The 13,537-nt window shown below is 39.9% G+C and overlaps 1 protein-coding gene across 1 annotated transcript; it reads right to left on the minus strand.

The window, feature by feature from the left end:
* Positions 1-1,779: 1,779 nt before the first annotated feature.
* Positions 1,780-8,964, minus strand: LOC124112875. The gene is made up of 3 exons (XM_046473048.2): positions 8,482-8,964; positions 6,512-6,601; positions 1,780-5,470 (listed from the first exon to the last, which is right to left on the minus strand). Exons 1-3 carry the CDS (start codon positions 8,540-8,542, stop codon positions 2,208-2,210), a joined length of 3,414 nt encoding a protein of 1,137 aa, XP_046329004.2. The 5' UTR covers positions 8,543-8,964; the 3' UTR covers positions 1,780-2,207.
* Between the last annotated feature and the right edge of the window lie 4,573 nt (positions 8,965-13,537).

Here is a 13,537-nt window from a genome sequence, read left to right on the forward strand (position 1 = left end):
GAATGACATAGAATGTTTATACAATGTCACATTTCTGACTATAACTGAATCACATAGAATGTTTATACAATGTCACATTTCTGACTATAACTGAATCACATAGAGTGTTTATACAATGTCACATTTCTGACTATAACTGAATCACATAGAGTGTTTATACAATGTCCCATTTCTGACTATAACTGAATGACATAGAATGTTTATACAATGTCACATTTCTGACTATAACTGAATCACATAGAATGTTTATACAATGTCACATTTCTGACTATAACTGAATCACATAGAGTGTTTATACAATGTCACATTTCTGACTATAACTGAATCACATAGAATGTTTACACAATGTCACATTTCTGACTATAACTGAATGACATAGAATGTTTATACAATGTCCCATTTCTGACTATAACTGAATGACATAGAATGTTTACACAATGTCACATTTCTGACTATAACTGAATCACATAGAATGTTTATACAATGTCACATTTCTGACTATAACTGAATCACATAGAATGTTTATACAATGTCACATTTCTGACTATAACTGAATCACATAGAATGTTTATACAATGTCACATTTCTGACTATAACTGAATCACATAGAATGTTTACACAATGTCACATTTCTGACTATAACTGAATCACATAGAATGTTTATACAATGTCACATTTCTGACTATAACTGAATGACATAGAATGTTTATACAATGTCCCATTTCTGACTATAACTGAATGACATAGAATGTTTACACAATGTCACATTTCTGACTATAACTGAATCACATAGAATGTTTATACAATGTCACATTTCTGACTATAACTGAATCACATAGAATGTTTATACAATGTCACATTTCTGACTATAACTGAATGACATAGAATGTTTATACAATGTCACATTTCTGACTATAACTGAATCACATAGAATGTTTATACAATGTCACATTTCTGACTATAACTGAATCACATAGAATGTTTATACAATGTCACATTTCTGACTATAACTGAATCACATAGAATGTTTATACAATGTCACATTTCTGACTATAACTGAATCACATAGAATGTTTACACAATGTCCCATTTCTGACTATAACTGAATCACATAGAATGTTTACACAATGTCCCATTTCTGACTATAACTGAATCACATAGAATGTTTATACAATGCAGCAAAGAAAACATGTTAGTCATGCCTACACCTTTATTCAGCACTGTTTTAGTCACAATACATAGAAAGATATAAATGTATACAGGAACAACTTGTCAAACTTGAAAATGTCCCCACATATCTTCCATGAAATGTTCTGAAAGCTTTACCGAAGCCTTAAATCTATGACAATCGAGTCTGGATCAGACATTTCTTCGGGGTACAACACTACGCAAAAGACAAGGGAATATTTATTCAAACATATTTAAGGTTGTTTTTCTATTTCTATCAGATATTTCAAGATGAGATGCTGGCTCACAGGGAGGAATAAATCGTTTAGCTGTGTGGTTGATGAGATTCCCTTACGATTTCATGGTTCATGCAGCCAAGCAAAATATGCCTGTCAGCAAAAACTTTCATCACAAAAGATACATGTAAGATATTCATCCTCATCGTTTTTTAACAGAACCGAAGTTAACAATACAACATGCTCGTAAAATTATGATATATTTGGCCAACGCAAACAGGTATGAGTCATTGTTTAAATTCAGTAATACAGTGCAGCCCCCCCCCCCCCCCCCCCCCCCCCCTTCAATAGTTTTTAAATTATTTTTTTTGTGTGACTTTGGTAAGGGTCAACTCCAGATATCCCAGCAGTGTCCTCATAACTAAGTTCGTTATACCCCAAACCTTGCTATAATAACCACATATACTGAAAGATCTAACTCAGGATACCATGTCAGAGTTTACAATGAATACAAACAGTATACTCACTCGCCCAATCCTTAGTTTTGTCGCTTTAAGGATGAACGTAAAGCAGGGTAAAAACAAGTACAATCTTTTAACGTCTTTAAGGGGATCGAACCACAGACCTTCTGCTGTCTTGGCAGACTAGATCCCGGGAACATTCGTTATGATGAAACGTCACAGGTTCTTCTCTCTGATAATCATCATAACACTTTGGTTATCAGATTAGCCTGGGTGCTCCTTCAAAGATCTGTCTCATGCTGAGAATGCGACGACTTGGTGGTATTATATCCGAGAATGTTTGTTACAGCAACAGTACAAGACCTATGATTGATGATACAAGTAGTATTATACATATTGTCTTCAGGGGGTTGTTCAAGATGAAATCAACAATGGGGTTCGCACACACAACTCTCAGTATTTGAAGTTTACACCGTCTGACACGACTCAGTGGAGGGAAATGCTCCTCAAGAACCTTGCCTGTGGGAATGTTGCAGCGTGCATAGGCATAGTCTACTGCTCTGAATGAATACCTGTTCTGCATGTCCAAGAGATTCGCAGTATTCATCAGATACAGTGCACAGGAACGGCGACCTCGCCAGGCTGCATAGTGAAGAGGTGTATTGCCTTTCTGATCCTGAATATTTGCATCACCTCCTTTGGACAGAAGGTCTTTCAGAACAGTGGTGTTGCCTGTCTCACAAGCCAAATGTACTGGACTTCTACCTGCAACATCCTTGCTGTTTACATCACACTCATGCCTCAACAGCAGTTTTACTGCATCTGTGTGATTGCTTTTCACGGCCACATGTAAAGGAGTTGACCTATCCTTGTGAGATCTTGGATTGATGAAACAATTGTTACTGTCCAGTAATACTTTCAACATACCAACATAGCCATTTTCAGCTGCAAGATGCAAAGGAGCAAAACCATCACTATTAAATGCGTTGACATCGACTCCCCTTTGAATAAGTTCCTCAGCAACATCAGGAGCACATAAGGGTTTCAAAATGGTTGTAATGGGCACTTTAGGCCAACCCAGAGATAGAAGACTAAGCGTGCCCATGGTAAGGCGATAGGTCACGTCGACCCTGTTTGGGATTTCACAGCAAAAGTGGAGAAGGTTTCCACCCAAAATTGTAACAAATGGATCCTCTCCTTGACCTAGAATATTAACCATAATGTTCTTTTGACCTGTTAACACACTGAGCACAAGGGCTGACATTGTAGTTTGTGGAAGAAACCGTTCCATCATTTTGCTGATCTGAAGGAGGCAGAGTACTACATTTCTAAATCTTCCGTCTGGAGATACCAACTGAAGAAATTCAAGACCCTTTGAAAATGACAGATCCATTTTGAGACTTGTATCTGCACCCCTGTGAAGCAGAAACAAAGCTGCATCTGGACAAAACAAATAAATGGATATGATGAATGGAGTATGCCCTAATATGTCCACAGCATTGATATCTGCTCCCTGGTCCACTAAGGTTTCAAGCACTTCCAACTGGCTTCCAGCTGCTGCGTGCATTAGTGGTGTATATCCAATCCGACTTCTGGCATCGATATCACAGCCTAACCTCAGAAGACATTTGACAGTATCAATGTGACCATTATAACTTGCCAAGTGTAGACAAGTGACACCAGCATTGTTAGATGTGTGCACACTACACCCAGTTTTGTGCAGAAATTCTACTACTTCAGTATGTCCTCTTTCAGCAGCTTTATGGATTGCATGACTTCCACGTTTGTCTTTTGCACTGAGGTTGCACCCTTTCTCCACCAGAATCTCAACAATTTCAGATAAACCTGTGTAACAAGCACAATGAAGTGCCGTCAGTCCCATTGACTCTGTCTTAGTAAAATCAGCCCCCTTTCGCAGAAGATCCTTTGACGTCGCAAGATGTCCACCAAGTAATGCTTTATGAAGGGCTGTTTCCATCTTATTATTGTTCTGATCCACATCATTAACGCGATCTATCAATAGCTTTATGAGTTCAGTATTGCCTTGTTCTGCAGCTAGATGCATAGCACTGTCTCCATGTAAGTTCCTCCAATCTATGCTTTGATAAGTAAGGACTACCCTGCATACGTCAGTGTGTCTATTCCTGGCAGCAGCTATAAGAAATGTTTCACCTTTGTTATTCCTTACATTTGATAAATTGTTCTGGTTCGATGAAAGGAGATAACTAGCTCCATTGCTGTTTCCAAACTCACAGCAACCAAACAAAGCATTTACCAAGTTAACTTCAGATATACGGAACCTTCTCAGAAGCGCTTTTAAAAACACATTTTTCTTGTTGCTAGATGCCAGATACAAGCAGGACTCTCCTGTGGCTGCATCAACCAGCTCTGGCAAATCGTTCGGGATCTCGGAACAATCGAGCAAATTCACTACAAACTCCTCCCACTGCAGAAGGACATGAGAGAGCACTTGTTTCATGCTTCCCTGGGAAAGCTCCTTTGCAAATCTATCAATGACAATGGGCAGAATGGTGTCCGTGACATCCACATGCTTCTCATCAGGCTCATTTCCATGTCTGAGGATGTCCTTCAACACGCTCATGTCGCAGTGTTTAATTAACAACTCAGGGTAGTCACATCCAAGATTCACAGCTACACTATGAAGTACTGAAGGGTGGGAAAACTTTATCCTGTCTTCCTCTCTCTGAAGATACGGTCCTTCCAACACCTTACATGTCCTCTGGAAAGCATGAACATCAACGACACCCATCATGTGATCAGGAAACAAACCCTTTCCAGCATCTTGTAACTGTTCTGTTGTCTTATAAAGTAGCATGTCCCCTCCCTGTTTAAGAAGTAGACAAAAGACGTGGCGTTTTACAGCATCATCACACAACTGTTTGATTGTCTCCTTCAGGAAGATGAGTGGCTCTCTCATAAATGCCTCGGCGTCCTCTATCGTTTCTTGCAGGGTAAACATCAGTTCTGCACAATGTGGAAAACCATGCAGACTTGGTACAGTGACAATTCTTTCAATGGCATCTTTCGAAAGCTCTACGCCATATTTGCTTGTCATGGCATTAATGATTTGGAGCTTATCATCAAGCTTTAGCTTAGCTTCAACAGAAGAATTGATATCAATAATATTGACCTTCTGGAAAATATTGTTGATGAACTTTCCTAATTTGTACTCTGCTTCTCTCCATATATAGTCTCTGCTTACAATGATGTACTTCACACTGTTTGTTTCCACTGCATTAACTTCAGAGCTTTTGATATCATGGGATCTTATGTCATCAAAAGCTCGAAGCCATCCTTTCAAACCAAACTCATCATATTCAAATACCCCGAAAATATCATTCAACAAAACAATCGTCCTTCCTACCATCTTGTGAGAAAAATATTCTTGTGGCGTTTTTGGAATGAACGTGTGCCATCTTTTTTTCAAGAAGTCTTCCATTACCATATATCCTGTTGTCGTCTTTCCCTCGCCAGGGCTTCCTATGATGATGGTAACTGGGTGTTTCAGGACGTGTTCTTTTACCACAGAGCACACAGTAGTCCAGACCTTATGTTGAATGTGCCTGTTAACTTCACTGTCCCATTCTGCAATAAGATGAAGTGATGCTATAATGATAACGGTGTAAACAGTAGCACCTTGTGTACTATAATTTTACATTTTGTACCACTGTCCTTATTTTAACTATTTGATCATAATGATCAGCTTATGACTTTTGCCATCGATGGCGTTCATTTCTGAGTCATGATTTGGAAAGTTAAAAAAAGCTGTTTCAAAGTAGAAAGGTGGTTTGCATTATTTGGACAGCCACCCATGCTTAACGATTGACATATATAACGTATCTATTTTCTAGGAAATTAATAGACGTGATATTTGTTCAATTTCATTTCAAGAGATACCATATTTTAGTCTGACAGCAGCAAACTTAACTAACTGTGGCGCCTTAGATCCCTGGGCCAATTATTCCCTTATTGTCCTTATATAGCCCCTTGGGATTCCAAGTTAGAATAGGATTCCAGTAAACTATGCTGGTCCAAAGAGGCGATCAACTGAATCGGGTGGTCAGGGTCATTGACTTGGTCATGTACGGGTCATCGTACCCTGGCACCAACAGCTATCCACTGTATCAATCACTGGATTACCTGGTCCAGGGTCGATTATTTACAGGCCAACGACACAGCTACAATTTGCTGCGCGCGGCATCAAACAAACAACAAATATGAAATGTGTAGAATTTGCTGGAATTTCAGTCCTTGCTAGAATGAAATATTGCTCTCTCTAGTCCTTTTCTTCAACTTCACAACGCTTAGTTCCACAATAGTCTTTGTTTTTTGCTATGGCGTCAAGTAAAAACGACCTTAACGATTCATGGCCAATGAGTGAAAAGGGCGAACATCATAGAGGTACGATGACATGCATCTTCCAAGACAGCGGTGCCGATCACCTCATCACGCCATTAACCTCTCACGACAAGCGTTGTAAAACACAAATTTTACCGGATCTTCACGAGGCCTTACGTACAATGTATATGTATAATTACTGTTAATTATGAAGGCATACACACGCAAAGTTATCTTATCCACACATTCACATAGTTTGAATCAGTTTTGGCAAAGATCAGATCTTACCATTTGCAGGTGAAGCATATTTATGTATGACCTGGGTTCCACCGACACACACGTTCCCTTCTTCCTCGTCATCGCGTCCTTCTGGTCCACCTGAAACATTTTATTCAATGACTGGGTGAATGTTGTTTGACGTTTCGGAATGTTCGAATCTGGACCACACAAACCGGCAAATCGAAAACCTGATCAAACAACCACGTTATAGGATACGATGACTGATTATTCTCTCTATGACAAGCGTGCTGGGGCGGGGGGATTTGTCAACAATGTGTGAAGCTTATTATTTGTCTACCCAGTCCTGAAGTTCTTTCCAAACAATTTATATTCTACTTCTTTTTCCTGGGAGATAAAGAAAATGTGTGTTTTATTTTATTTCTAAATTTGGAACTTGTGATATTTTTTTCTGTTTCAAAACCTGTAAATTGTTCTAATTTGAAACCTCATCTTGAAAGTTGTACGTATTAAATATCCGATCTGAAAACACACTTGGTTTGTCGCTGAAATCAAATAAAGACATAAAAAACATAAGTAAATTATGTCAATGGTGAATGTGTGGGCGAAAGAGTGAGTGAGTGCGTGCGTGCGTGCGTGCGTGCGTGCGTGCGTGCGTGCGTGCGTGCGTGCGTGTTGTTTAACACCGCACTCAGTTCTATTCCTGCTATATGACGGTGTGTAAGTAATCGAATCTGGACAAGACATTCCAGTGATTGTCATCATGAGCATCGATCTTCATATTTGAAATACTATAATATGTATTAACCAAGTCTTACCACTAGAACGAACAGTGTCGCCTCTTATAAATTAGATGTATGAATGTATATTTTGTTCTCATGGCTTGGCCGACGTTAGTTAAAACGGTAGCATGTCCGACGTCAGGCAGTACAGACTGGATCTCAAAATGAGGTTTAGTAAGCAGGAAGCATATTTAGTTGTTTATCCATTGTATCATACGCACAAGTCGCTTTACTGCCAATACGGCCGAAGATAGTAATATACTTAAATGCTAACCGTTAACCACCGCTATGACACTTTCAGTTCAAAGCACACCAGGCATATGTCTTTCGAATCAAGTTTTAGCTGCACATATCTCTGACACCCAGCTGAAGTTGAACTGCTAGCTAAAGCTCTATTATCAATAGGCTGTGCACAACGAGACGTGTGGGTAAACAAACTGCTGAATGACGTGTCACTGTGACATAAGGATCTCATTGAATTCACTCACCACGTTAACATAATATGTACTGAAGCTTTATAGCGTGCCTCGTTGAGCAACATTTCTGTGTCGTATTTATATTAAGTATAATATATATCTGTTTTTTACCTGTATCGTCTGGCTATAGTTGAATATGTTAATTCGGTGTATTCAAATGTTCATCATTGTTAGATCCATACCTAACGTGAGCGCGAATCGAAGATTTGATCACGTACAACATGTCATATTATACACAACAATAACGTGAAAGCCAAACGAATTAATGCTTGACATTAATGCTACACATACGTATCCAAAAGTCAGTTGCATGAATGAAAGCAACAAAGACCATTTCCATAATCAGAATTCTGTTAAAAGTGAGTGAGTGAGCAATGTGCCAGCAATATCACGGCGGGTGACACCAGAAATGGGCTTCACACATTGTACCCATGTCGGGAATCGAACCCGGGTCTTCGGCGTGACGAGCGAACGCTTTAACCACTAGGCTACCCGACCGCCCCAAGACTGTTAAAAGCCATTTTGCTAATCGACTATGTCACGAGCATGTGTTTATGAATCACTATGAAATAGTGATGATACCAGGTGTTCGCGGAAAGATGAGGGTATCCTCGAATTTTTGTCATTGCTTCTTGAATGTTGTAGCATTGAAGAAACTGTCGCCATGCTGAAAACTCATCAACTACCAGAGTGAATCTAAGCAATTCGCACAATAACCGTAATTTAATGTGTTAGCTTTAACTCAAACAAAGCCTGTTCTTACCCTCGACTTGGTGTATTACTTGCTGTCCTCCAACGGAGACGTTGTGACCTTGGATATTCATCTGAGAGATTGTGAATTTCTATTCTGTATACAAACTCCTATTTCAAGAAGACTTGTTTTCGATCCCTGAGTTATAAGCAGAACATTTCACGAATGAAACATAGTGATGTTGTTGTTACTGTTGACGGCTGCTCAGTGACTATGTTCTAACCGCGTCCAAAGTTCAAAGCGACCTGAAGGCTTCGTGGTGTTAGCGTTCCCGCTGATGTGAAGTGGGGAACTGTGTAAACAGTATTTAGAGATAGCGTCACTACAGGACCCACGGAAGCAATCAGTTCGAAGATTTATGGCAGTTGACATGTTGAAATCCACTGTTGTTGCGTACAAGCAACTGGTCACGTTTACACGTTTATAACGATACTGCAATGAGACGCGTCCATAAATCAAACCTTTGCCCTTAAGTCTTGACGGCTTCTCAGTCACTAAGTATATAACCACGACCATATTGCAAAGCTACCTGATCGTCACGTGGTGTAACCCACTGCTGTTGCGCAATAACAAATATGATATGCACATGACAGACATGTCGATAACAGTTTAACAGAGCACAGTGTTATCTGACATTATGCACCGACAGTAAGGTAAATGAATGAATGAATGAGTGAGTTAAATTTAACGTTGAATCGGCATTATTTCAGCCATATAGCGACGAAACCAAGTTGATATTTCCACAAGTGAGTCATCAATGCAAATTTACATTGAAAAACACATTTTATCAAAGATACATAACAATATCCTCAATACAGTTTTAAAACACGGGCTATAGGCCATCAGTAACCAAAGCTAGGCCACCTCGCTGGGGATCATGGGGACTTACAGTACCTCTGCTTCCTGCAAGATACCCCAGCAGGATTTACGTCATCACTTTAGCCACTGGTGGTTATGCACAACACTAGCCAATATTAAAAATTGTTCAGCAATGAGTTAGCTTAAAACACTGGTTGATGATAGTTACATCGATTATGATAATTTAACGTGTCACACAGGGAGGGGGGGGGGGGGGCAAAAATTTGACCGTACTTCAACATCCTGGACAGAGACTTCAGTAATGACAGTTGAAAATAGCATCACATCAAATTTAAAAAACAAGCATGTATTTATTCACATACATATTTAAATTTTTGTATACAGACCAGTTTCTTTCATGTGACTTAAGATGAAATGCCCGCAGACATGGGAAAAGAAATCCTTCAGATTTATGCTTTGATAATGTGAATGCCTTACGATTGCAAAGTAGGCTCAATGAATCTTGCCGTAGAACTAATCGGGAATGATTTGATTTCCGCTTATTGAGTTTAGTTAATACGTTGCTGTAACACAGTGATCATGAAAATTTAGATCGCATGCAATGTCCATTGAAATTCCTGATGAAGGGGAGAGGACGGTGTGGAGGTTAGTGTCTGGGTGTTGTTGAAGGTTGCATGGCTGGACGGGAACATACTTCGAGGGGTTGCTGAAAAGTTCTTAGCCTGACTATTGTTCAACAGAATCCTAACGAGGTCCATACTAACGAGGTCCGCCAACGATGCTGGAGTGCCTGGATTCCGCTGGTGTTAAAGGTTTAAAGAAACGTGACAAAGTCCTTTCCTCTGCTAGAAGTCCATTGTACGAAACCCGTAAAGATTCCGGGGTAGAATAGGTCTTCAGCAACCCATGCTTGCCGTAAAAGGCGACTATGCTTGTCGTAAAAGGCGACTAACGGGATCGGGTCTTGGTTGGCTCACTTGGTTGATGCATGTCATCGATCTCAATTGCGTGGATCGATGCTCATGATATCAATCACTGTATTGTCTGCTCCAGACTCGATTTTTTACAGACCGCCGTCATATAGCTGGAATATTGCTGAGTGCAGCGTTAAACAAGAAACCAACCAACCATTGTACGATTCCGACCAAATAATAAAGTGTGACAGGGATGTCGTTGAGGTTAGCCATAGAACAGACTCTGAATGAGTTGATTTCTTTGTGTTATATGGAGAAAATCCGAGGATGGACATACAGTGATATTTAACACCGGTATCATTCATGTTGCACATTTTGCATTACCCATACATAAGAATAAACATAAGGGTTAAGTCAGGTGTTGTTGTAAGGACGTGGTTGTCATATTTCATTTTCACTCAACCTCCCTCAACCCAAAAGGGTTCCTGCGGACTGAGACTATACTATAACATGCTATACAACCTGGGAGACATGAATCCTTCCACGGAACAATCCGTTCTCAAAAATAAAATCAAACTCCTCCTAAAACCCAAGATGAAAGAGATCCTGCCTTTGATGGATATGCCGGAAATAGAAAGTGAGACTGAATCTGATAGCGTTGCAGAGGATGACGAGGAGGATGATGATGATCGTGAGCAGAAAGATTAGGCATAAATACCCATCACTACTATAACAGTCTAACAGTCAGAAGAGAATTCCGAGTCGACGCCACGCCTCTAGTTTGATTCATATTTTGAAAACACCTCGTTAACTGAGGCGTTCGAACGATAAGAAACGCCGAATTTCCCTCTACGTGAGAGGAATGGTGAAACTGGGACCTCCTGGACGGAAATCGTTACAAGCAATGGATAAAGCATAGACTATAGACAAACATTCAACCTTAAAACATTCAACAGTGCGAAATGTGTTTCAAAACATGGACTCGCTGTTTAAACAAAAGGGCCTTCGAGCAGCAGTAGCATGTGTATATGAGTGACTAAATAATGTTCCAGAGTGAATACTATTGTCCATTCGTATATCACGGCTTTGTATGGAACCGATTGACTCTAATCAATAAATGATACGAATGAATTGTTCGTTTTTTCTCAGTTTTATTTGCATATTAGTATAAAGTCTTCGTCATACTACACCCGTGAAGGTCCCGGGTTATAGTATCGACCTGCAGTTACCCATGCTTATCGGCGACTGACGGGGATCCATTGGTCAGTCTCGCCGACTCGGATGACACGTGCCATCGGTTCCTAGTTGCACAGATCGCTGCTCATGCTGTTGATCACTGGATTGTCTGGTCCAAGCTCGTTTATTGACAGACCACCGCCCTAGAGCTGGAATAATGCCGAGTGTGGCGTAAAGCTAAATTCACTCACTCACTGATACCAATACATCTAAAAAGTAATGTCATCATTTAAATGTTGAGTTTAAACGCGTATTTACCCTAACAAGGACGAGTGCATTCCACACACCCTTCCTGTTATCAATGTGTCACTGTTTACAGTTCGGGCGAACATAACCCTATAGACATGTGTGCGGGCGAGTTCATTCATCAGAAATCTGTCATTTACGATGTGTTTATAAATATGAACTGCTAACCACGCACATAGTCATGTTGCGTGTCGTGGTTAGAACCGTAATTGATCTATTGAAAGGTGTCATACATTCGTGTTCGGATATAGGTACAACATCTACACGCACAAACTTTCCTACATCATACAAATGTATTAAATACCGGATACGTTTAATAGACACCAACGAAAGAAAGGTTTAATGAGGGGAATACCCATATATATATTCTCTCTGAAATAACTCCCTTTTAAAATAACAAATGTACAACACATGTTCCCTAACATGTCATAAATACGGGACACTGGTCACACAATTTATGAATGGGAAGCTTCAGGCGAGGCTGTTATGTTAACATTAATTGTAAGGCCGGGGTATGTTGACATTGTTATGGGAGGTCGGTCGCTTAGTCTCTTTGCTATACATTAGCTCGTTCTTGCGTGCTAAATGTAAACTACACTGCTAGATTGCTGATTGCGTAGCCTTATCTATTTCGTCTGTATTTTTGTTCTATACAGGTTATCTAACGTTCATGGTGTACAACGTGTAAACCGTACAAGATGGATTTGATCCAGCTAAACGTACATTTATTTTCCCCTACGTTACCCGGCGTATATATCATGTTGACACAACCCGTCTCTATTGCGGTATGATTGTACTTTTAACACACACCCTGCATTCATCAAACCAGCTCGCACGCTCTAGCGAGCACGGTCAATTTGAAACGACTACGTGAGTTGTACACTAATTGTAATTTCTACTAACACCTGAAATAAACGAAACCATTATTACCAATAAACAATTTGAAGCGCGCTCAATTCAAACTGGGCTGCTTGTCTATTCAGGGCAGCACGCCATACACATAGCTCTATTCATAACCCTTTACTTTTGTTTACTTACGAATTCTTTTCTGCCTTATAAACACACACACCTTTCATTCCCCGCCCTTTCCCGACGCGCTGTAAATGCATGAGTCATCCTTTCCGATCACGTGACTTGGATCAGCCAATCACCTTCGCATCCGCCTGGATCAACCGGATCAACCAAAAAGGGTTTCTGGCGACCCGTTATATACTACTCACGTACAACATGTCATATTATACACAACAATAACGCGAAAGCCAAACGAAATTAATGCTTGGCATTTTTGCTACACATGTCAGGGTACAATGGAACACAATCCACCAAGTCACCGATCCATTTAGTTGAATCTTACAACATGCATACAAACGGATACAACGAACTGTTACAAAATCAACGATTTATCTCCTCTATATTATCATATAAAACTTACGTACATAACGAACGCTGTACAGCGAACTAACGGATATAGCGAACTGATATCTGATCCCCGACAAGCCCATCTACTACTTCTAAGTGACTTTACAGCAAACTGAGAAATCTCAGTCAGTGTCAAGTGTCACTGACAATAGGCTGTATGCAATCAGCGGCGAATCAACACAATCACACTCTATATTTTGATTTTCCAATGTTAAACAAGTCGGTAGGATTACATGAGTTGGGTCCGACGTATATCACGATAATGCCATAAAATAAAGTTGTGTTGTCTAATCGGTGACCCTCTAATAAATGGTATGTTTATTGTATCTTTATTCTAAACTATAAAACTTAACAGACACAATGTTCAACAATATTGCTAAAATCAGTCTTTGACGCCATTTTGAAAACTGCGCCCTCTACCGGCGGCAGTTGAC

Source organism: Haliotis rufescens, unplaced genomic scaffold (assembly GCF_023055435.1).
Source record: "Haliotis rufescens isolate VD_foot unplaced genomic scaffold, xgHalRufe1.0.p SCAF_14, whole genome shotgun sequence".
NCBI lineage: Eukaryota > Metazoa > Mollusca > Gastropoda > Lepetellida > Haliotidae > Haliotis > Haliotis rufescens.